This window comes from Podarcis tiliguerta, assembly GCF_965153285.1.
Source record: "Podarcis tiliguerta genome assembly, chromosome: 5".
NCBI classification, from domain to species: Eukaryota; Metazoa; Chordata; class Lepidosauria; order Squamata; family Lacertidae; genus Podarcis; species Podarcis tiliguerta.
This window is the reverse complement of record NC_139538.1, coordinates 81,739,749-81,765,964: the sequence shown is the minus strand read 5'-3', so window position 1 is coordinate 81,765,964 and position 26,216 is coordinate 81,739,749. Positions and strand designations below refer to the sequence as shown.

The 26,216-nt window shown below is 39.2% G+C and overlaps 1 protein-coding gene across 2 annotated transcripts in view; it reads left to right on the top strand.

The window, feature by feature from the left end:
* The window catches only part of LRMDA (leucine rich melanocyte differentiation associated), a 740,402-nt gene that overhangs the window by 9,658 nt on the left and 704,528 nt on the right, over positions 1 to 26,216 (top strand). For both annotated transcript variants that reach the window (XM_083440596.1, XM_083440597.1), the window contains exon 2: positions 4,888 to 4,988. In XM_083440596.1, the coding sequence (XP_083296722.1) occupies positions 4,888 to 4,988 (101 nt within the window). The remainder of the gene's footprint in view (positions 1 to 4,887; positions 4,989 to 26,216) is intronic.

The following is a 26,216-nucleotide window of genomic DNA, read 5'->3' as shown; positions in this document are numbered from 1 at the left end:
AATGTCTTCCTGGCCAAGAAGAGCAGTGGTTGTTGGCAGAAAATACTGAGTTTACCTAGCACCGCTCTGTTCCAAACAGCCATTTCATCTGCTTGTATCAACCAAAGAGCCTTGTGTATGTGTGATGGCAAGTAGAATAATTCTCCCTGTCCGCACTTCTAAGGAAGATGATTAAGGTTGCAATCCCACTTACCAAGGAGTAAGCCCCATGAACTCAGTGCGATGTTACCTCTGAGTAAACCTGTATAAGGGTGTGTTGCCAATGCCCACTAAATATGGGACTGGATGCTGTTTAACAGAGGTGTCACCATCTGTTGAGTAATGAGATGTAATGGTGTCCTTTTTACTTTAAAGTGATTCCCCCCCCTCCTGTGCATCCTACCCCAGTTAACTTTGGTCCAGTGCCATATCTAATGTAAGCAGTGCCTATAATTCCATCATTAATTTATCCTTCTGAGTTAATGATTCCCAGCTGGCAAGCATATATTGCCTTAATTAAATCAAGCACCTTTTTGCATTTCCTGAGAGGGCAAAGCTGGACTCTTTTTTCCCAGAGAGGGTGAGAGCACCTTGCTAAAAATGTAACGTATTTTTATTTTATTTTTACATATTAATGAACGTATTTATGAACACTTTAATAAAAATATGCAAGTTTTAATGAAAATATAAGAATAAAATTAGCAAAAAGTATCCATAAAAACATCAAGAATAGAGATGCTCTTTTGACTCGACTAATCTCTGAGATAACGCTTAAGTGATACAGCTCACTGTCCCAGGAAGCTTCTCCACCTGTAACTCCTGTTATGTAATGGCTGTCATGTCATAGCCAATGCAATCCTATCTATGTGCACACAATTGTCTCCAGTAAAGATTCAAAGCGTATACAGTGGTACCTTGGGTTACATACGCTTCAGGTTACAGACTTCGCTAACCCAGAAATAGTACCTCGGGTTAAGAGCTTTGCTTCAGGATGAGAACAGAAATTGCATGGCGGCGGCACAGTAGCAGTGGGAGGCCCCATTAGCTAAATTGGTGCTTCAGGTTAAGAACAGTTTCAGGTTAAGAACGTAACCAGAGGTACCACTGTACAGTATTGCTAATTTCCCAGATTATTGCTTTCAGAGAATATGTGTATAAGATATGCATATGTGTGCACAGATATACTAGCATATCCGTTAACAATAAGATATTCAAGGTTCAGCTTTGGGATTGGTTATGAAAAGCATGTTCTTTCATGCAGTTGTACCCCTTCTGTGTAAGTTCTTGCCCAGGAAATACAATGTGGAAAAGAAACAAACCCCTTACTCAACCATAACTTAATTGGGAGGTCCTCTTTGACACAAGCATAGGAAGGTTAACATCTGGCTCTTTGAGATTGTTCTATGTCAAGCAACTGGAAATCTGAAAACTGACACTGGAAAAGAGGGAGTTTATGTGCAGCATTTTCTCCTGATGATAAAAATATGCTGCTGTCTTTTCCAGCCCCGAAGTGGTTACATTTTTGTGTGTATTAATCTAAATGCTTCTGCATGCACATGTGTCTTGTAAATAGCTTTGGGATCCTTTAGGGTGAATGGCAGCAGACAATTGGAAAATGTTTACTGATTCTGGAGTGGGATTCCAAATAATTAGATTGAAATCTCTCTTCCTTTTGCTTTCTGGAGACTGTTAAAAGCAAGCCTTTGTCCTGAAGTAGAATTTATTGCAAAGGAAGGGATGACAGATGCCTTGAGAAGGGAGAGGAAATTGCAAGAATGAACTCTGAGCTTTTTATTTTTTCAGCTCATGTATTCACAGTAAAACTATTTTCTCTGTAGTTGACTATCTCTTTCTCAGATGAAGTTACTGAGCAAGGATGAATTAAAGGGGATGAAGTGCTACATTATCAGACTGCAATCATTTTAAGACCAGCTGAACCACAAGGGTGATTTGTAAAGTTAGGGGATGCAGTGGCAAGTTGTCATGTAGAGTAGGTTGTATTTTGAAGAACATGAAATATCATCCAAACACAACTTGCCTGACTCTTATTTTCTTGTTCTTATCTGGAATTTGAAGAAATGGAAACTTAAAAGACAAATGGGAACTCCCTAAGACCAAGTTCTTTAAAGAGTGCACTCTGAATCAAGCATAGACATTGCTTTGCTGCTTAAATTCTTCCGGACTAAATAGGGAGTTATCGCAAATTAAACTTGCAAATACATCAATTTTCAAAAAGCACTCGGTCAGCTTTTTCTGAAACTTTATGTAAGTGGTTTGCTATAGAGGGATGAGCTCATATGGATTCATTGGAGCTTCTGATTAAGCGCTAAAACTTCAACTGTTTTATGTGTGGCAAGATAAAATTTCAGTGTGTCTTGTGCAACACCATTCATTGTTTAATAACTGCTGTATGTGAGAGCTTAAGATTGGACTTCCTTTAATCTTGTAAGTTATTATGTATGGCAATAATGTATTATCTTTATTAAGAGTCTGGCATCTTGTTGTAAACATCTGTGCGAAATCTATGGGAAATCCAGCATTCCTTTAAATTTTGATGTTGATGTATATTCGCAATGTACTGTTCTATTTTATTTTTTATTAGTAAGAGATGTACTTTTTTGTTCTGTTTTCTTTTCCCCCCTATTCCTTCCCCTAAGTTTTCTTTGTGTGTCTATGTTGATTTTTAAACCAATAAAGATTGAATTAAAAAAATAATAATTGGATGTTGTTAACTAAAAATCTTGCTTTAATAGGCATTGATTGCTAGGAGGAGCTTGTTTTAATGTGCATTGGTGGCGGGGGGCTGCTGGAAATGTAACACCTGCTTAGGATTGAAGTTAAAGAGAAGCAATTTGGTAGTTAGAATGTAGCCGTTGAAAGTGACAGAAGCCTGAATTTTGCACCTGATGATTTGCGAAAGGAACAGGGTGGGAGGCTGTAAATACACGAAGGTTGGTTTCGGAGAACAGATACTTATTTGAAACATTTACAGTGTGCCTGTTCCCATACTCACTTTGTATATTTAAAAACAATGTCGATGAAAACAAAAGTAGATGAACAGAAAAATGCTCCACTTACTACTCTTTGCTTACAAAAAACAAAATCTTTAAAAGATGGCTTCTGGAACTTCCTTCCACACTGGGAGGTACAAAATACTATAGCAGTTTCTTTTCAACTGTCTTACATAGTTGTGATTCGTATTTATTACTATTATTACTATTTATTAAATTTCTAGACCACCCTTCACCTGAGGATCACAGGGCGGTTTGCAATATAAAAGCACAAAAATATACAACACAGTAAGAAACAAAAGCAATACCTTCCACTGTTTAAAAGGCCATATATTGTTTAACCAGCCAAAGGCCTGGAAGTAGAGGAGTGGTTTTGCCTGGTGCCTAAAGATGTGCAACAAAGTGCCAGGTGAGCCTCCCTAGGGAGAGCATTCCCCAAGCAGGGAGCCACTGCAGAAAAGGCCCGTTCTTGTTTTGCCACACTCCAGATGTCTCATCCAGTTAGGTTCATGTTTAACTGATAGGGTATTATGGTATGAGCTGTCCTGAAGATTGTTGCCTGATTTCTCCCCTCTGTTTGAGAACCCATTAGGTTGTATCCAGTGATAGACAGACTCAAACACATTGAAATTGATGGACATGGCTTGCTTAGGTACATTAATTTCAGTGAATCTACTTTGAGTAGAATTTATTTGGCTACAACCCATTGTCGTGGTCCAGCTGCAGATATGACAGTGTACTAATGCAGAGTTGTTACTGGTAGGTTGGGTGTGGAATGAGTACACATTTTTGTTTCCAGGTGAGAGCCTTGATTTACTGTTTCTACATTTTACTTTTATACAGTAGGTTTGCAGACACAAAGATAACAGCTGGTAGACAAACATAACTTGGGCTGGATTGGATGATACAGACCGATCACTCTCCTATGTGTAATGGCAGGGGATGAGAGAGCAGCTTATCTCGCTGCTCATGCATATACCTCAGATACCATTGTTTATCCACGTTTTAATAAAATACTCACTTATGGTCTGCATGTGCAAAATTCAAAGCATACAAATTTACTTTACACAGTTGATTTCTCATATAAAATTGTGTAGTGTCTTCTGAGCTTACACTCACTGGATTTTCTGCATGCAGGCCCCATTGAAACATTTTTCCATTGCTTGGATAACCATTGGTGTTGGAGGCAAGGTAGGAACACTCCTGTTTTCCACCAGGTGTAGGGGAAAGATCTGGCTCTGTAATATCCAATCCAGCCCATAGTGGTTAAGAGACCCAGGAAGCCCTCGATTCAAATCTTCTCAACCGTGAACACACTGAGGTGGCTTTAGGCAGGCTGTTATCTGTCTGTTTCAATCTGTAATATCCTGAGGTAATTTAAGTGGAGTACTATGACCACATGAAAACGAACTATAGAAATAAATTGTTACTGTTTTGCAGATACTTTAATGTGTATTGGCCCTAAGAAATGTTGCCTGTCTCCTCTTCACCCCCTCCCTTTACTCCCAAATTTTAGGGTGCTTGGCATCTGAACAAAATAAACTAGACAATAAAACCGAGGCACTACACTAATGATGTTACGAAGCAGGATACTAAAAAATGCTATCTCTTAGATACTCTGCTGTTAACTCTGGAAAAGTTAATTACAATTTAGTAAATAAGTTGTTCTTGAAACTGCAAAATATCCAACTTGAGCTGACCATGGAAGTTGTTAAAACAGATTCATAATGTGACAGGTGGAGCTAGACTAATCTCAACAGTGCTAGCAGTTTATTGTCCTGACAATTGGGTGAATACTTTCATTTTGTTTCCTGCATATCTAGATTTTCAAGGCAATAGATGTCTGAAGATCGCAAATCACCCAGCTTCTAAACTCTTTTGCCCTTAATTCTTATAGGTATCTTATATTGGTCAAGATTGCAAAGAAATCCCAGCATTCCTAGGAAGAAACTATGGACGCATTGCAAAAAGACTGGATCTTAGCTTCAACTTGTTAAGGTAGGTCATGCTTTGGGTTTGACCATGGAGCAACACAAATGAAGCCTTTTGCATTTTTTAAAGAAAGTATTTGTTTTACTACATGCCATCAATTTCTGTACTGATGTATTGTTTACCCAATTATACGAATAGTGCATTAATATAGAGCTAGTCTGTATGCAGAAAAGAGTTTGTGGTTAACACTTTCATTGGATATTTCTTTGGAAGAAGAATGAAGAGGAGATTATCAGTTGCAAGTATCATTTTGCAATGTAATGGATGCAGCTTACATTGTACAAGAAATTTGCACTATTTTTCATCTGCTTCTGCTGAAAGAAGAGATGAATGAAAATGTGTTCTCAGAACAGATCAGGAATTGCTAAGTTCTCCGAACTGTCTGAGACTTTGCTGAGTCTCCTCCAGAGTGGGATTGCTTTAGAATAATTTTTAAACTCAACTTTCCGGTTTTCAGATATGAAATGTATTTCTTGAACAAGCGTGCCAATTTACCTATCTAATTTGTTGCTGTAGCAATAGGAATGTATTGGATTATAACCAAATATAGCCTTTTAACAACAGGCGCTTAAGTTAAAGCCATATATTCTATATGCCTTTTGCACGGCAGAATTATGTTTGCTAAGAGATACATTTTTGTATGCCTTTCTCTGTACATCTGCCAGGATACAAAGCGCTATCTCTTACTTGAAGGCTAGGGCTACAATCCAGTGCACAAATACTTGGACATAAAAACAGTTATTTACTTCTGAGTAAAATGTGTGTTTAGGAGCAAGATAATGGTGCAATCAGTGTTTTTTTTTCATGGAATGGATATTAAATGAGTGGTCATCAGAAATAGTCATAATTTAAGGCAGCATTGTAGAGCTAAAGTTGGAGAGTATACATTACTATGCTGTCCACCTGAATGGGCTCAGTGGATTATTTTGGTGACCTACAGAATGATACCTGCTGGATCCTAGCGTTTGCGATGAATTTCTAGTCCCTGGTTCTAGTAGAAAACCCACACTAATCAATTCTATATGTAACTTACTGGCTACACTTGCATGTCACATTCTTAATTCTACAAACTGTGGCTTGAACTCTACTTGCAATCCTTGTTTGGAGTTCTTGCTCAAACATCTCTTGCTGATGTGTAACAGCAAACTGGTTTAATCAAACCAGAAAATGTTCAGCTAAACTGAGCACACACAGGGAGGAAGGAAAGCATGAATATGGTGTTAGTTCCTGATCCTGGCAGTATTTAACCTCAGATATATTTCCCCACTCCATGTTCTCTCCCTGCCTTGGATAAGAAAGCCTTTAACTTAATGTATATATTGGTCACAATTCAGAGCTTATAAGTAAAGCCTTCAACTTGTTTCTATGTATTTCATGTTTCCTTTTAAAGAATGCTATTTTAAGAGAATCTGGGCTGGTTTGGATGTAACATCCCCAACTTGCTTAACCATTGTTTGAGATCATGCCTTCTCATCGTGCATCTGCTTTAGCACTGTAATCCTGATTTATGCTTTGAACAGATTTCTGTTATATCCAAAATGTGGGTTTGGTTGCAGCCTGCCCTTTCTCCCCTTCTTGGAGCTGCAGGGTTGATTGTTGGGGTTATCAATTAGTCTGCACAGAGCCCTCTGGCACATGTAGATTTTAGATTTCCTATAAATTCTATGCTTGTTCATCACCCATACTGAATAATTTACCTTTATTACCAACTTGAAGGGGAACCCGCAGCAGTAGGGAATTCCCTCCTCTTTCAGGGCTGTTATAAATGGTCAAAATGATCTGGGTTATGTTGCTTCTTTGACCCAATGGTGTTAAAATTGCACTGCTCTGTCCCTGGGTGTGTCAGATGAGTGAGAGTTGATGCCAGATACTCTATGCACACATTCTGTGTATGTTAGAAAGAGGAGTGAACTCAGATCCATGCTATTCCACAAGAAACTGAGGTACATCTATCCCTTACAAGATGTGTGTCTAAATCCACACACATGTCCAGCACTCATACAAACTCCCAAGAGGTTTAGTATTTTTATTGGAGTTAAACATGTGACTGTTATGGTTGTGTGTTCCTACAATTGACCTTATGCTCACAAGAAATTCATGCACCAGATAAATAAATAAAGATTAGTTTATTACTTGAAATGAAAATGACAGAGTAAATGGATGCTGCTTTCAGACAGCAGTGTTGCAATATAAGCAGGCAGCAAATCATATAGCATACACACCTTGATTCTGAGAGTAAAAAGTATTCCTAACCATACCAAAAGCCTAAAGAGTGGGTGTTACAATTTGCCACACTAAAAGTAAAGTGAAAATGGGAGGGGGTGGTTTTTCTGTCCTGAGGTAAACAGTCTGTTCTAAGTCAGGGATCTACCATTAAAATCCTGTATTAGCCAGGCAACAGAAATGTCTTGGCCACTCATCTGTTCCATGTCCAACAAGAGTGAAAAGGAAGGTCCTGTTGGAGTTTGAGCTAACCTGGGGTTTAATTATTTTGGATCTGTGTTACCTTGTGGAGAAGAGAGAGAGGTCTTTGGGATGAGTAAGTGTCAACACCTTTATTCCTTTGTATTATTATTTCTTACAAATTGGTATCTGTTTACTATTCTGTTTACCTTGTTAAATTTGAAAGTGAAAGGACATGACTCTAGTGAGAAATGACACCCAGTTGATATATTTATTGAATCATGAATTCACCTTTGGAAGAAGATTATTTTGTCTATGTGGAACCCTAATCTTTCTTACAGGAGGTGAAAATTAACATTTCCTGGTAACCACATCAGACCCTGCCTAGTTTTTGCAAATGTGCTAGCAGTTTTATTGTTGTACAGCAAAAGTTTAGTGTGCTGATCCTGTACATTAACTACTGGGAGGTCAGCGTATTTACTCATACCTTCCTGGAAATGTTTAAGACAAGGACTGGTACCAGGGTCATAATGAGAGTCTTTTTTATATCAAGCTATACCAACTTCATGGATGCCATGATTTGCTTGAATGAACCATAGAAAAAGTTTGGATTGCCAAACACCATTACACTCCATCTCATCTTTCTCTAGAATCCCCTTCAGGCCAAATCTCTCCCCCCCCCCCCAATTTTTGTCCTTCAGTTTCAATTCCAAGTCCTCAGACACCATTTTTCAGCCACTGTATTTGGTTGGTTTTCAAGGCATAAGAACAGCCCTCCCAGTCTACCAATAGGGCTTTACAGATTTTAACTCCCTTATCCCTTTGTCACACTGTTTGTCAGTTTTGTGCCTTTTTGTGCCTTAGAGCCACCCCATATCATATTGTCCTTGTCCATTTCATCTGGCAGCTCTGCAGGTTCAAGAGAAATAAGTAAAGAGATATAACTTATTCATTTCCACAACCAACTAGAATTATTTATTTTGTTTCTAACTGGCTTCCAGTTTCTTGGCAAACTGTACTTTGACATTCTATATGAATCTGGCACACAATGGTTTCCTCACACCACAGGTTGCCTTCAAACTAGGATCAAGCACAGGTTTTATTGTGGTTCACCACTTATGATAAATTGCTGTACATGAAGAGAGGATGTTAGCCCAAGCTTCACTGATTTCCATTCAACTATACATGCTGTCATGAGCCTTGTGAAATTGTTTTGGTGGGATTGGTCAGAGGGGGATGACAAATAGGGAGAAAATGGGGAACTAGAGGAACAGGATCTTGGGAAGGGGCCCAGTATGCTACGAGATCTTAGTTTGGATCCAAGGGAGGGGCCAAGCAGATTGTCAGAGGAGAGGTCTGCCCCAGTGTCACCGAACACACCAAGCATAATCACAGCTGGCTTGTGCCCTGTGCTGCCTCTCACCAGTGAAGAACCTCCCATCTTCGTCAAAGTACTTGTAGAAAAATCAGTGAACCAAGCCTGTTGCCTCCTTCCCTGTCAAAAAGGGTGAGAAGATGACTGTGCCAGTCTAAACAAACTCCACAAATACAGCCTACTTGGAGGAGTGCCTATCTGCTTGCCCCATCCTGTGGCTCGGGATGCCAACTGCACAAATGACTGTGTCTGCCCCATTTTTCCAAAGGAAAGCTTTGGGGGGGGGGGCATGTCAAATGTTGGGACAATGTCTTAGCTTTTGCCTAGCCATGGACTTAAGAGAGATGTGTCAGCTGTTAACCTGAATGCTTTTTACGCTGGCTTGTGTATCGAACTGACCTATAGATTAAAGCCTTTGCCAAAAATGAAAGTGGTAAGCTGAGTACTGCTTCTGCTAGGATGGGCCAGGACAAATGCAGTCATTGTTGCCTGTACTTATTGTTTCTTGTGGATTTCTTGAGATAGGCTTGTGTAGCTTCTGTTGACCAAGTGGCTTCACGGTCCTTCCTAATCCTACCCACTCTTCTTTCCACCCGCCTGACTGCTGATGGAAATTAAAATAGCTTGCATTTCCCACTGTTCCAATTTGGGTTCTTTTCTGAGTAGCAATGATTATATTAATTAAGGACTTTTTGTCATCTCTCTCTCTCTCTCTCTCTCTCCTTTTTATGGTAATTCCTATGTGAATATAAATCTTTAAATGTAATTTTTAAAATAGTATGAAATATTATGAGAATCTGGTTTTAATGAGAGATTTCTCATGGTTCCTGGAAAATTTTAAGTAGAAAAATGTAAGGTAAAATTACTGACAGCAGCTATGCAGATTCCTCCGTCTAATTATTCTAGGGGAAGTAAACAGACCTTGCTTTCAATGGAGTAGCTGAAATGAATTAGGTTGACAATCTTCTGACACATTTGCCTACTTAAAAAATTAGGAGGAGAGAAGGCAGCTGAATACGTTGAATGTTTTGATGAGCATAACAAGAAAAAAAACCCTAAAATTCATTTGTATCTTGCACTAGCTATATGGGGCATATGAACTGAGCTGATAAAGGCATGAAATTCTCTGCTTTGCTTAAAAAATTATATTTGAGAGACAAGGGGTGCAACCCAGAGAAGGTTGGGGACACTAAGTGGTCATGAGAACAGAGGCCAAGGATAAAAAAAAATGTCCTGGTAGATCTATATGCCCATAGCAGCTTTTGTCTTGTGTTCAAGAAATATATTGGATTCAAAGGAAATTTGGGATGTGTCCTTAGAGCAGCTGCTGTTTCAAGAGCAAACACTTTTTGAAGTGGCAAACAATTTTTGAAGCGGGAGGCTTTTACAAAAATGTCTTGTGATGTGACTCGGGGAGTTTGCAATTCAAGGACCCAAATAGTGAAAATCTGAGATTGTTTAAGGTAGATCTTTAGGTTCTACCCATAGTTTAAGTCCCATAGATCTCGGTAAATGAGACCTGATTGCTGACTGAGAGATGGAAGTATTGCTTGAACAGAAAGGAGAATTGGAAGCTAAAACATACAACTTCAAGAGGCAGCTGTGAAACTATGATGCTATTAGGTTGCCAGACCTCTTTTAAGCTGCCAAAGAGTGAACAGTCATGCAGTTGGTAGGGTGCAATGCTATGGCCAATCTTCAAATGAAATATTTGAGTGTTTGGCACAATATCACTTAGTTACCTTGAGATTCTCTAGAGAGAATCCCTAATCTATTTGTCTGCTGCCAATTCCAGTAGAATTTAGGGTTGATTCCCACATGCTTTTTGGATGCCTTTATCTGCCGACCTCCAGTAAAACATGTATCTCCCATATTGGTCTCTACAGCCATAGCAGGTGCTGTAACTCTCCAATGGTTTGACCAAAAGGTGCATTCTTCCATTGTCTCCTGAGACAGATGGATGCCAACAGAACAATTGGTGACTTTCAGGTGAATGTGTGAACAGCGTGCTTTGGAAAATACTGAGTTTAAATAAACAATAGGGTGATGGGAAACTTCTGTCTGAGGTGGCTTATCTCTGCTGCTGGTTAATCTTTTACGGCTCATTCATGCATGCAAGTCTGTCAGTGGTGGATCTGCATATCTGAACAGTTCAGAGAGACTCCTAATTTTCTCTAGGGTGTGCTCAATAATTTTAGAAGACAGCTGGAAGAAGGGTTGATGATTTTCCAAGGGTGATGCCAGTCAATCCATTGTTGAGGTCAGAAGAACTCAAAACTCTCTTCACAAGGATGCACTTGTGAATGTTACTTCTGCTGAAGTGTCAGACAGCATTTGGATCCCTTTTTTTCAGGTACCTTCAAGCTTTTAAGATTTGCCTGGGACACCACTTACTTCATTGCTGTTACATCTCTTTGCGTGGCTTATTATTGTAGCAACAAAAGAAAGATTTAAGATAAAGCACGACATTCTCATTATAGTCCTTAAGACGAATCTTCATTCACTTTAATATGTGAGAAAAATGCACTATTGTTAAAACTTTTCTTTATGGGTACATTTATTAGGTACTGGGAATATTTTCACTGTAATTGGGTAAATCTTAATAGTAGCAATTGCATATTTATCAGTGTGAGAGGCTGTTATTAATGTAGCTGTCATGCACAAACACATTTCTGCATGAAATCCATTTAGTATGTGCATTATTCGGTCTGGAATGTCACCGGGACATCAAAGCCCCCCTTAGGCATAAGAGCCCAGTGCCCTGCTGCGGCTGCAGAAGGGGCTTGATCAATAAACGTAACATGTTAATGCGGAGCAAATAGAATAAAAGATTTTCTTTGACAAGACATGAAAAATCACCTTGTGTCAGCTGGCATGGCGATGCCATTTCAGCAGAGACACTTGCAAACTTGATCTGACAAGTAAAGAGGAGAGATGATGGTTATAAGGTGCTTTTGTTTCAAACTTCTTTTTTGACCTGTCAGGCTTTGAAGGAGCCTGAATGGCCCTTTTTTGTCATGTGAAAATTGTAGTCTTAGGCAGTTATGAAGCAGTTATCTCTTCTCAAATTGTGAATGCTGCTGTTTAATTGATTCACTTAGCATTTGAAACTGTCACGCATTAATAATTGCTAAATCCTGTAGGTACTCTCTGATGTGTCATGCTTAAATGTGTAGTTATCAGAAAATTAATATCCTTAATGAACCAGCGCTTTAGACTAGCATTGCATGAAATTCTCCTTTGCCCTTTCATTTGCTGAATGTATACCAGCCAGTTTTCAGAGTGAACCCCTCCTGGAGGATGGTGCATTCTTTTTGATGCCCGACAATTGCCAGATTTGCTTTGGGTACACAGTGTGCTAAATGACAAATACAGTAATTATACTGGAGTTAGTAATTAACATAATTATAGTCAATTATGACAAATACAGTGCAGAGCTAAATAAATGAGAGGGGGGAGAAATTAGCAAGCTAATTGATTTATCTTGTTCGGTGTTTGCAACTGGCAGTTGTAGCCTTTTCCCCCCCTCCTTGGGAAATAAAGTGATGTTTACATATACTGGATCTTGTTGCGAAGCCATTCTGTCTTGCAACTCTTCTGCATACTTTTCTAGATTTTTTAAAAAAGACTGAAACTTGGGAGGGGGAATTTCCTCCACCTTACTTAATACTGAGGTGTTTCTTTATTGCCTAAAACTAACCCACTGAAGTTGGTGCATGTAATTTTATTTTTCTTAAACAAATTTGCCTTTGCTTATCCACCCATATAGATTTTGTTTCTGCTGTAAAGTATTTGAAGCTTATTGTAATTCTCTTCCCTGTGGCTTGTTCGCACAGATTGCGTCAAGTACCGTATTTTTCGCTCTGTAAGACGCACCAGACCACAAGACGCACCTCATTTTTGGAGGAGGAAAACAAGAAAAAAAATATTCTGAATCTCAGAAGCTAGAAAAATAAGAGGGATCTCTGCACAGCGAAAGCAGCGATCCCTCTTGCTGTTCTGGCTTCTGGGATAGCTGTGCAGCCTGCATTTGCTCCATAAGACGCACACACATTCCCCCTTACTTTTTAGGAGGGAAAAAGTGAGTCTTATAGAGCAAAAAATACGGTAACTAACGAACTTGTACAATTTAGTTTGTTGTTCTAAAATCATCCAATATCAGATGCTTGCTTGTATTTCTCACTTGAATCAAAAGCTGTTCTGATTGAAAACTCTGATAGAAATTTCAGAGGGTGCTAACGCTTTCTTGTGTTTAAATATGGATTTATTTCAAACAGTTTAGAAAAATAGGGTCTGGAATGAAAAAACGCTACACATGATTTTCAGCATGTTGATAGGAGCTTTCCAGCTCTCTCTTCCTGGTGGCATCTTATAACTCCCCTGTCCCTGGAGATAATGGGCCTTTTGTATCAGCACTCCTTAAAGTGTGAAGGGCTACTGTCAGTAATATAAACGAGTAACCGAAGTGCTGCCTGGAAGTAACCTGTATAGGCAGGTCCCTCTAGAATTCAGCCAGGAGCTATATTACACACACACACACACACACACACACACACACACAGAGAGAGAGAGAGAGAGAGAGAGAAGAGCCAGTGTGGTGTAGTGGTTAGGGGGTCAGACTAAGAGCTGGGAGACCAGGGCTGCATCTAGACACATCAAAGAAGTGTTTCAGTTAAATATGTTTTAAACTTTGAGAAATTGCATTGGCAAAAATGGAACTCCACAGCGCCATCTGGTGCTGCAGTGTTATAATGCATATACAACACGTATAAAACACTTTTTCTTTACCAATCTAGCTGAGTCCCAGGGTTCAAATCCGCACTTGGCCATGAAGATTGCTAGGTGACTTATGGCCATTCTCCGCCCCTCAGCCTAATGTACCTCACAGCACTGTGGGGTTTAAATGAAGAGGAGGAGAAAACTATGTATGTCACCTTCAGCACCTTGGAGAAAAAGGTGGGATATAAATACAAACAAATAAACAAACTGTTATCCTGCCCCTTTTCCTAAGGTTGCCCAGTAAAGTAGTAAAACAATAACATTAGAAACACACTTAAAGCATTTTAAAACAATAACATCTAAAAACAGTCAATGTTTTTGGCTCTATCAACTTGGGTTGGGAAAAGCTTTTGATTTCTCTTTTTTTTCTAGCCAAATGCTCAGTTTTTCCCATTTTTGCATCAATTTGCAAAATTTTCTTTCAAAAAATCTGCACATTTTCCCTAATCCAGGCATTTTTCTAGCATACTGTATGTGTTGGTATGTGTATATGCACATCTCTGTGTTAAAATATTTCAGTTGGAGAAGAGAACTGTGAGTTTCAAAGGATAAATGTTTTGGTTTGTTTATTGGTTCAGGAATTGCAGAATAGGTAGGGTTCATGTTAAAATGTGACCTGAAAGAATTTCTCTTCCATCCCTAGTATATGCAGAAGGAGGAGATTGAAAAGGCACAGAGATTTTTCTAGAACAGCAAGGGATAACTCTGAAATCAAATGTGACAAGGGTACTGGTCCAGACACACTTAAATGCTCTCTCTAAAATCACCATTCAAGATGCTGACACAGTAAAGAATGATAAGAGGAGCAGGAAACTGCTACATCATGAAAGCCTTTGTCTTTTACTCTGTACTTTGCTCCCCCTGCTTGGTGCTGAAGAAGTACCCAATGTGCTGCAAAAAAGGAGGTGGCAACCTTGGTAACATTGCAGGCACAATACAATTTGGTAGCTATTTTTGTGTGTGTTAGCCATGCTAAAAAGAGCCACTCTGATGTCACTCTGTCTATTACGTGAAGTGGCGCAGACGATTGTCATAGAGCAAAATGAGGAAAACCTGATTATCATGACAGCATCAAAGACCAGTGCATTTTTTTTCAGGCTGAGGAGCCAGTGTGTCAGATTAGACATGCATATATAGTAATTATGCTGTCATCCAGGTCATAGTTAATATAGGTTTGTAATTCAAGTTAGAGTCTCTTTCAGTGAAGAGACACTGACAACCAGGGAAGGCTTGTGCTTTGAGTTTTTGTGGTTGGTTTCCATTATGTGGTCAGTTGGTGGCTGAACAGTTATTTTTGTCTTGGTTGCCCTTATTTCAGTGTTATTTTGGCAATAGAGAGAGGACTCCTGGCCAAGATCTTAGTTTATGTTATGATGCCTTCTTGCATTTCTTCCTCCTTGCTAATTCTTTTCTCAGCTTGTGAACAAAAGACAAGAGAATTGTTAGGAAAACATGTTTAAAAAGCAGTTGATAGATTTTGTGCTATACTGAAATTTCTATGTCAATGGAAAAACTTTTAGCCTGAATTCAACCGTTCAGTTTGGATTTCTTGACTGCACTGACATGCAATTTGATTTTAAATGCTGCATTTAAAGCTCTCTAGGGTTAAGCTGCTTGAGGACTGATTTGGCATGGGGAAATGGCACTGTGCCCCCTTCCCCATCTGCCACCTCTTCACTTCTGATTGCCTTCACCAGAAGAGGGTTTTCGTTATTTAAAGGGGGCCATTGAACCATCATTTAACATATTCTTATGTAGTGTGCAGTTTATAATTTCTGGTAACATGCTTGTCAGATATGTGTGATATTGTTGATTTTCAAACTATAAGCACTCTGCTTACACTGAGTGTTGTTGTTGTTATAACACTATATTACCAGTTCTTCACCTAAGGCCTCGGGGCAGGTTACAACCATTAAAACACGAGAGATCTTATATATACAGTGGTACCTCGGGTTAAGTACTTAATTTGTTCCGGAGGTCCGTTCTTAACCTGAAACTGTTCTTAACCTGAAGCACCACTTTAGCTAATGGGGCCTCCTGCTGCTGCGCCGCCGCCGCACGAGTTCTGTTCTTATCCTGAAGCAAAGTTCTTAACCCGAGGTAATATTTCTGGGTTAGCAGAGTCTGTAACCTGAAGCGTATGTAACCAGAAGTACCACTGTATATATACATATATAAAATACCCAGGCAAAAAAGGGCAGTTCCAGCACAGCTGTCAACCCAACATTGGTGTCAAAGGTAAACTAGAGGAAAGCATTATAAATGATCCAGCACAGAAGACCAAGCCTTGCTCACAGAGGATCAGTATGGTTTCTAAAAAAGGAAATATCAGGTCACCAACTTAGAGTATTTTAAGGGTGGTATGCAAACTTGTAAAGTCGCTATAAAGTCAATATGAAAGTAATTGAATGTTACATTAATTCTGTCAGGACAAGCATTTCAGCTTCCCAAACAGAATGATCCACCCTCTTCTTCTGCTGTGTGCTGTTCTGAGGGTATCCTGACCACTCCCAGCAGAGCCAATTTCAGGGAGTGCACAGAGAAAGGAGAGGAAGAGTGCAGAGTTTCTGCTGACAGGATTCATTAGCTGAATTCTCCCCAAATACTTGAATTTTCAAAAAGCCTTTGACATAGCCTAGGCATAGGCAAACTCGGCCCTCCAGATGTTTTGGGACTACAACTCCCATCATCCCTGACCACTGGTCATGTTAGCTAAGGATGATGGGAGTTGTAGTCCCAAAACATCTGGAGAGTCGAGTTTGCCTAGGCCTGACATAATCAGTTGGCAAAAGTTTCAAAAAAAGAAAAAAATGTTTTTTTCAGTAGTCATGGGATAAAATAGGACCTAACTGCTCATCAGAGAAAGGTAGCCATAACATGAGTTTTCACAATGTCTAGAAGCAGTTAGTGTGCTCTCTCAAATATCTTTATTTGGATGGCTTGCATTTGACATTCATAGATGGTCAGGATTGGGGGGGGGGGAATAGTAGGTAGACTAACTTAATCAATGACCCCCAAACTATTCAAGATGGCATCATTTTAAGCAGCCTGTGAGGAGCTTCAGAATGTTCTCTTCTGGATGAACAGATATAAAAATGCCATATATATTTCAATGGAAGTTAGTGCAAAGAACAGCAAATTCCAACTTCACATTGTGCTTCAAAACAAAACTTTACTGGGAACTACGTCTCTTTTCTGGCTTGCTCTACAATCTAAGAGAGAACTCTGTAACGTTACCTTTACTACCTCAACATTGTCAAGATAACAGATAATTGGGTTTGCATGGCAGTTGGATTACTAAGAGTTCGTCTGCTGAATCTGTTTATCAACAAGGTTGTGTAAATTTGAAGTGTAAATATGTGTGAAATTTTTATTTTTATTTTTTCATGGATTATTCACATAGTTGAAAAGTGGCATTGCATATCCTGGTACTTTTCTCCAAAAACAGCAGTGAAATTTTCAAACGGGCATGATTTTCTGGTGGCTTCACCCCCCCGCCCCAATTGTGTGTTACTTTGGATCCTAGCATCTATGCACATTGTGCACAATTAATACAAGGGCTCTTCTTGAATGTCAAACATGCACACATATATCTCTTGATAAAGAAAATTAAAATTGAACCCTTTCCAGAATTAGGAAGATGTGACTTATCTGTATAGGGTTCATTTTACAAGGGCTTAGCTTACTCATGCACGTCTAGTTCCTCATTCAAAGCTCTGATCAGCTTTCTACTGTGCTGGCTATTGCTCAACAAACTAAGATTAATTGTGTAACATCGTTTGCAACAAAGGCACAGCTTCTTCTTGCAAATCTGCCATAACTATTCAGAAGCCTGTTGCTGTTTTCAAGACACTTACCTGCAGCTGCAAATATATACTGCCAGCTGTACTCTTGAAAATGAAAATTGCCAATATTAGTTGTGTGTGCCCATGGTTGCAACGTGTGTGTGTGTGTGTGTGTGTGTGTGTGTAATGAGAACAGCCTGTCTAAATGAAGTTAAGCTGGAAATAGTAATTTGCTCTATAGGACACTGAGTATCATAATAAATTAACATTTGCACACATCCCAATCTGTAGCTTAGAGCTATTCATCTCTCTTTTTATGGCTGTGTAGTTAAGAGTTCTTAAATTAAAAGTGCATTAATCTTTTTGCGTTTTCGCTAACATTTTTGACTCTGCATCAGTCTTCCTCCCTGCTGCCTTAATCAAAAGCTGAAGTGAAACATCAGTTGCAATGGAGTGAAAAAGCAACACAAACACATTCACATAGTATTAGGAATAACTTATAACAAACAAACCAAAACACCCACATCTTCTATGGAACTCAGGATGACATGCATGCACCAGTCTCCTTTTATTCTTAAATTAGCCCTGTGAAAAGTTAAGGTGTGTAATGTAAGCTTCCATATTGCAGCACTTCAAAAATTTAGTCTGGAGTTGCCATGCTGTATTCACCAACTGTTTACAGGGCAAGCCACATGATGCCATGATCCAGTAATTGTTGTCCTGTATTTTCCCTTTAGTTCTTTTATTTTATTTTATTTTTGACGACACAAAAAGTTCAACTTTTTTTAGAGAGAGTGAAGACTAGTGTACTTCCCACAGGTATAAATTCCTACAACATTGCTCCTTCGTCTTTTAAAGAGGGTGGGGTTTTGCTATGGACAGTGACATAATCGGAGAAGTGAACTTATTGCAGCTCAGAGCACACTCAGCCTATGGAGTTGGCACCAATTTACCACCTTGCTTTATTTTAAATCAATCTTTTAGTGCTAACAGACTTTCCCAGCTATATTGTTTTTACAAGATTGAAATAGCTATTAAAGGGTTGTAGTGCTATAACGCTCTTGTTGAGGAAAAAAACTTTTCAGGTCATGGCCTTTAAGCATTTTGACTGGAGAGGTTTTATCAACATTTTGAAAAGAATAGTATTGCAGTGTTAGTAAAGGTAAAGGGACCCCTGCCCGTTAAGTCCAGTCGTGACCGACTCTGGGGTTGCGGCGCTCATCTCACTTTATTGGCTGAGGGAGCCGGCATACAGCTTCCAGGTCATGTGGCCAGCATGACCAAGCCGCTTCTGGTGAACCAGAGCAGTGCACAGAAATGCCGTTTACCTTCCCGCTGGAGCGGGACCTATTTATCTACTTGCACTTTGATGTGCTTTTGAACTGCTAGGTTGGCAGGAGCAGGGACTGAGCAACAGGAGCTCACCCTGTCGCGGGGATTCGAACCGCGACCTTCTGATTGGCAAGCCCTAGGCTCTGTGGTTTAGTGTTACAGCACTGTAAAACTCATTAAAGTGGCATTTTTCTAATATTTCAATATTTTAAAACTATATGCTGGAGGAGACTCTTGAGAGTCCCATGGACTGCAAGAAGATCAAACCTATCCATTCTTAAGGAAATCAGCCCTGAGTGCTCACTGGAAGGACGGATCGTGAAGCTGAGGCTCCAATACTTTGGCCGCATCATGCGAAGAAAAGACTCCCTGGAAAAGACCCTGATGTTTGGAAAGATTGAGGGCACAAGGAGAAGGGGATGACAGAGGACAAGTTGGTTGGACAGTGTTCTCGAAGCTACCAGCATGAGTTTGACCAAAATGCGGGAGGCAGTGGAAGACAGGAGTGCCTGGCACGCTCTGGTCCATGGGGTCACGAAGAGTCGGACACGTCTAAATGACTGAACAGCAACAACAACTGGAAGAGTGTTTTAGTGCTAATTAAAACACCAAGAAGTGAATCAGGTAATAAATTGGTAGCAGCTGCAAACATCATAGTGAATGTGTGCTGAGCTTAAAATGGCTGCTTATGTGAATTGGACCTTCACCACTCACAGCAGCTACGGCATTGGCTGAACATAACAGAGTGAAGATAAGTATACAAAAAGTGCAGAATACCCAGTGGTTTGGGAAGTTGATCACAGTGTACTTGTTACCTACAGTGGAAAAGCAGTGACTAGTGAAAGGAACCATCTATCTGAAAGCTGCTGAAATCTGACATTCTATCCACTGACTGAGCCATGCTAACTGCAGTGGGATTTGAACACCTGCTCCTGAAGAGGCTCTGTTGCAAGTAGGGTCGGGTGGGGAACATTGCAGAAGAAGAAGAGGAAAGTATCAAAAAATTGTAAGAGTGATGGAGGTCCTGGAGTAACTTCATGGTAACTCCATACCAACAGAAGATCAAAACTGATTTTGGTGATCTTGGGGAAGATATGCATAATAAGTATATTCATATTCTGCCGTAGAGAACTGGTACCACATTGCTTCATCAGTGAAAGCATTGTGCTAGACCAGGACACAAGAGTCTTACTGAATCAGACTAAGAATCCGTGTAGTCAAGTACCCAAAGTGACCAGCCAGTTGCTTCGATGAAGTCTGTGAGTAGAGCATGAAAACACTGGCTCTCTCCCATTGGCCATCCTCTAGCATCTGGTATTCAGGTGCATACCAGTGGTTCTATTTAGCTGTTATGGAAAATAGTTTGTGATTGACCTGACCTCCATGAATCTGTGTTCCACTTCTTAAAAGGGAACAATATAGCACGGCACAATATCTGGGCATGAGGCACAGGGTTGCACATGAATTTATTCTGTTACCAATTCAAACCCTTAGTGGTAATGTTTCGTATAATGTATGTAGTACAGGTGACCAAAGTGGTTATCGAGCTCTGTAGAGTGGTTCCACTGACAAAATTGCACTTAGTTTAAAAGTGCATGCATTGCTGGACCTCTCTCAGACACATAATCATTCTTTCCCTTAAATTCTGAACAGCGAGTGAAAGAGTTAAGCCAAGCAGCCAGAAACCACTTTCAGCTTTTATACTTTGCAGATACAACCTTTTAAGCTTACCTACATTTTTACCTGCGGATGGCAATCGTTTTGCATTTTAATGACAAATCAAGTACGCTAACTTGCATTTGAAACGAAAGTGCCTTAAATGTCTCTGGCTGTCAGAATGAGATGTTAGGAGCTTGATGAAAAGAGAACAAAGAAGACAAAGTATGAAGCTGAGATACAGTGGAAAATGAAATAAAACCGTGTATGGCCTGTCAGGGGTGTCAGTTGATATTCCTATCTAAAGCACATTATAGTATTACTTTGCAGCTCATAGCTTACTCATCTGTCTTTTTTAATTCATCACTTTCTAGCCCACATCTTTTAAGTCCCATGTGTCAACAATGGGAGAAATCTGTTAATTGACAAATGAGTGTCACAAATGTGAATTGGTGCCTTTACATCAGAGGCAGGTAGTCTCTGTTGTTTTTTTCCTGTCGGGTCTATTATTGGCATAAGCCAGCGTAAGACATCTGTCTTTGCCAGAATGAGAGATGACAGCCAAAGAAGGCCTGTCATTGTTTTAGAGCATGCTCATTCTGGTGAGATACTGTAGAAAGATAAAATGTCAGTTTAAAGGAATATGAAAAACTATCTTCAGGAAGTCCTTAAATTACTTGGAGAAAGGGGTCTGGGAATTGGTGCCAGAATTGAAATTTGAATATTTCAACTTGCATCTATCACATCTATTTAACAATATTTTTTTTCTGAGTAGCTAAATCAGTTTATAAGGCATTTAGGAAAATGTAATGTTGCATTGGCATAATTAGCTATATAGGATGGGAGGGAACCTTTGCAGATTCCTGTTTGTTACAAGCTCATTTATTATCAGATATATATAGAATCATCCCAATACAGACATGCTTTGAAGCATTTTTTCCTGTTGATTTGCATCTATTTTTTGAAATTGCCTCTTCTGCAATTTCTTGTCCTATTATTCGTCAATTTGACATTGAAATATAATATAATGAAGCTTAAAAAATAACAGCTGGAGACCTGGTTGCATGCTGACACAACAATTAAAAGGAAGAAACAGTTAATTTTGTTTCTTTAGTGTATGAAAGTTATCAAACTACATAGTATTTGTTGCCATGTTAGTTTTTTCAGCTAAAATATAAAGTATTGCAGCACCTTAAAAACAAACAAATTTATTAAGGTTTTTATTAGAGGCCACTACATCATATGCATGAAATATTACCCTCAAATCCTGATTACACAACACACGCCACCACACACGGTTTGGAGGGTGAGGTTGTAAACCTGGTTGTAAACCAGGAGGTCAGAGTGAAAAGAAATACAGTACAGACTGTACATAGTGGCATTGGTAAGCTAATCAATGCATATAGTGTGATTAAAAACCTGTTAGCTTGATTCAAACCACAGGTGATAGAATTGAACTTCTGGATTCATTGTAATTTAGCAGTTTCACATTGCACTCTCGCTTTTCAAATCCCTTTCTTTTAAAAATAGCCACCTTTAGGTTAGGGGCAAAGTTGGCCTTTCAGAGACGGAACTCTCCCACTTTTTTTTTTTTTAATATTGCCACTTGTGATGTAAGATTTATGTCCATTTCCCCCCTATATAGAACACAAGTGTTATAGCATATAACACCTTTGAATATAAGCAGGTGAATGAACTCTTGATGCTATGGTTTATGCTATTAAGTCCACTGATATTGTTGCATGAGTAAATATGGGGACAGAGTTGGAATCTGGACTTGTGGAAACCAGAAAATCTCATTTGTAAGGTAACGTATAACATATACCGGTAACACATGGGTTTTATGTAGAGTAAGAAAAGCATCTGAATGAACAAGGAAATGAACAGGAGGGACACCTAAGAAGGTAGACAGGAAGTAACAGGGTTATGTACCTTTTGATCAAAAGTTGATAATTGTCTTCTCAGTAAACTGGGAACCAATGCTTCTCAATAAGAAGGGATTCTTTCTGGATTGTATGGGAGTTATCAATGGAGGGACCATTGAAGGCATACAGAATACATCTGCACATACAACTATGACAGAGTTGCTTGCTTTTGTGCTGAAGAGTGGGATTTGGATTTTGTAGTGTAAAAGTAAGAAATGGTCAACTTGGATGACAGGCTTAAAAGTAAGACTTGCAAATAAGCACAAATGCTACAAATAAATAAATTTCTGTGCCTGTCTTTTTTTTTTTTTTTGGTAAGTAAAGAAGCCCTTGTTTGGGGGTATTAATTAACAACATTTAAATTGTGGTACATTCCATTTTCTTCTGGTTGAGTTCTTGGTACAAAACAGGAAATGGCAAAACTAGATGCCTGAGGGAGGAGGAAGGCTAGAGCGACTTAAGATGTGATGGATGGATAGATGGATGGATGGATGGATGGATGGATGAATGAGAGCTCTTCTATGCTGTAGCAGTAGGAAGTCCAGAAACATGTGGACTGTTACAGGTGTTAGTTAGCTGATCAATGCCATGATGTTTGTGTTGTCATAAACACTGTTTTGTGAATGGTCACTGAAATTACAGTTTTTTACATACATTTAAGCTTTAATAGACTTATAATGGTCTTTTGCTCTGACATCAATGCTTATAGTTTTTTTTTTTAATACTTCTGTTCGTATATAATCTGCCAATTTTAGGAGAACACTTCATGCATTTGATTATTTGGATTCTACTAATGAACTCATGCCATGATAAATATGTTGTGCTTTAAGGTGCCTCAAGACTGCTGTTTTTTGCTACAACAGACTAACACCCTACTTCTTTGTAATTTGGTTCCTTACACATACAAGTTTTCCACAATGGTTGGATCTGAATGATCTTTCCCATCTTCGTAAACCATGGTTTATTAAGTCAAGAGTGAGCATTGAGGCTGACCATTCCTCCTTTGCCTCATCGCATGCCAGTTTTATTTGCTCCTGGCTTAATACAAACCAGAGTTCCCTGTTAAGTGCAAACCATGCAAATTTTCCTGCTCTGTTAGCTGACATTAAGCCAGAGTTCTCTGGTTTGGACAAAACAGTGAACCCTGGTTTGCATTAAGCCAGGAATGAAACATCATAGCTAGCATGCGAAGCAAGGAATGCCTGATCTCAAAGCTCATTCTCAGCTTCATAAAGCTTATGAAGCTAGGAAAGATAATCCAGTAATAGCCAAAATTATCATTTTGGATCTCCCATATGCTTCTGAGTTTAAAGCAATATGTAATTTATTGCACTTTTAAACTTGCAGATATATGTGTGGTTTCAATAGATTCTTGCTAATTAACATGGAAGCCAGTAAAAAATTCTTGTCCTATGTGAAACCAAAGGGCTTTCTGAACAAGCATGTTTTCAAAAGCGAGCAGAGGTGCACACTGGTTGAAGTTTCCTCCTCTGGTAAGAGAATTCAAGCTTGCTAGAGGAATGGGCCCATTAATGCGAATCTTGATTCTAGGGAAGACAACAACAGTGGGTGTTGAAGAGAGAACCATGAGATAGATGTGCAAAACCACAGTTACACATAAAGGATGTCCAAAGGCACACCTTCATAGTTAACGTGAGAGTGCCCACTGCCCACACATCCCTCAAACTAACACAACCACCTGTTGTGCCCACCTTGCAGGTGCACATTCAGTGTTTAGTGAGAAATGAGCCCAACACATGTACAGCTCCTCCACCTGATTGGAAACCCCAGTAAATCAGTTTCTGATCAGCTGGAGCCCTCTTCAACTGCATGCACTTGCAGTCACTCCTCACTACCACTGAATGTGTGGGGCATGGCCAATGGGCACTTTCATAAGCATAGTACAGCTGTATCAGACTAAACGCCTGGCTAGTCCAGCGTCCTGTTTCTGACAGCAACCAATTTAGGGGAAGTCCTGTTACCATCTTGTTCATTCGTTCATTAATTCATTTGTTCATTCATTCAGTTTATGAGTGAGGGACTTCTTTTGAACCATACTTGAATTGGATTAGCATTGAGGGTGAGAACTAAATATCTAAACCCAAGGGCTTTGTAGAAAGAGGGATCTGGAGGAGGCAACTATGAGATACATGTTCAGGAATAAGGTACCAGACATAAGTGACAGCAAGAATCAATTGTAAGAACAGACCTTCGTATGGCTGTGGATTATAAATTGCCATTCTAAATATCACAGGCAGGGATATATCGGGAAAAGGCAGAAATGTGAGGCCCATGGAAATTTATGAAGGTAAGGACCAGGAATTTATACTGGTGGTGAGATGGTGGGGATGAAATGGGAAGAGGGGTATTTAAAGAGAGGTATTGCATTGTTTGAGTGTCAAGTGATATGTTGCAAAATTGATTCCAAAGTGTTTTGGGCTGATGACTACATAAGATTATGCAAGTGGAGTGGTCAATACAGGACAAGAACTACCAAAAATAAGTACAATGTCCATGTGTAGACTCTCTTGTTGCACTTTGCCAGCTGTCATAAAGAAATGGTAACAGAAGGCAAATTTATTGGGTACTATTTAGAAACATGTTGGTGGTAATAGCTGAAGCTCTGATTTCAATTATCACCTACTAAATCTAGGCTTAATGTAATGTATTTGTAGGCATCCTGAATGGGCTTGACATCACGTTTCAAAAATTTGAGACTGCATTGTGCTTTTTTTATTTTAATGTTTTGTTGGCTGCTGCCTTTCACTTTTTATTCCTTCACATCTGGCACATGGCAAGACTATCCCACACAAACAGTAAAAAAAGGTGTTCTTTAGGTCTTACTTTTCTGCCTTCTTTTTAAAAAAGTCCTCCCTATATAGAGAAACATTTGTTTTTAGTGCTGGCAAGAAAAATACTTTTTGAAAGAGCTGTCTCAGACCTATAGCTCTGAAACTCCACATTTTGATTTCCAGCTAGTGTCATGGCAATACTGGAATTTATGGAGAGGACACTTGAACTGAAATCATGTCCTTCAGTGTTGGTACAGAGGACAGGTTGTTCAAAGTAATTGTTTTTGAAACTTCAGAACTTATACCAAATCCATTTGGGGGCAGACAGAAAGAGTTGCTGCTTGGATAATGCTGTTGTGGTTCGACACATTTGACTCTTTCTAAAGCTTTGAACTTATGGAATGAAGATGTTTCACACATCTTTATTGGCTCAAAACAGCACTGAGTTCTAATACTGTGCATTCAGAAACTGCAAGGTTGCTTCTCCACTTGCACTAAAACACTTTTGGCTTCTTTTCCCCATGGCAACCTCTTCTGACCCTGTAGATCCTTCGTGAGTGAAAGTTTGAAAGCAATCAAGGATATGCATCCAGAAGTAGAAACGAAATGAAACATAAAAAGCAGAGTAGGAATGGAAAGATCTGTCTATTTTGGATCTCACTGTTTTTCATTTTTGCAATCTTAAATTCAGTTCCAACATTTAGCATTTAGCAGCAATTTGTGGAATAACAATAACAATAATAATAATGTCAGTATTTTAGTGCAAATTTCTCAAAATAAACAGATTTTTATATGTGGCTTTGACTAAGGCACATGTTTTTGCAAGAAAATTTCCCTAATATAAATGCATTTTTATATGTTTTCACTAGTATCTTCATTTTTATTCACACTTCCCACCACTATTTGTAAATTTTGTTGGGTTAGAGAACTACATCTCAAAATTCAGATAAGTGTGGATTTTGAAGGATAGCTGTATTTCAGTTTGCATGTTTTGGAAAGTGTGGATTATATAGATTTGGCTTTAATTGCTTACCAAATTGAATTTCTCCTCTGTCCCCAGTCCTGAATGCATCTAGATACACTTTCGTTGCATATAACATAATAGAGTGCATGCTAAATTTATTTGTACCTCCTTTGCAGAAAAACAAGACTTGAAGTTGGGGGGGGGGGTTGACTATAGGGATTTT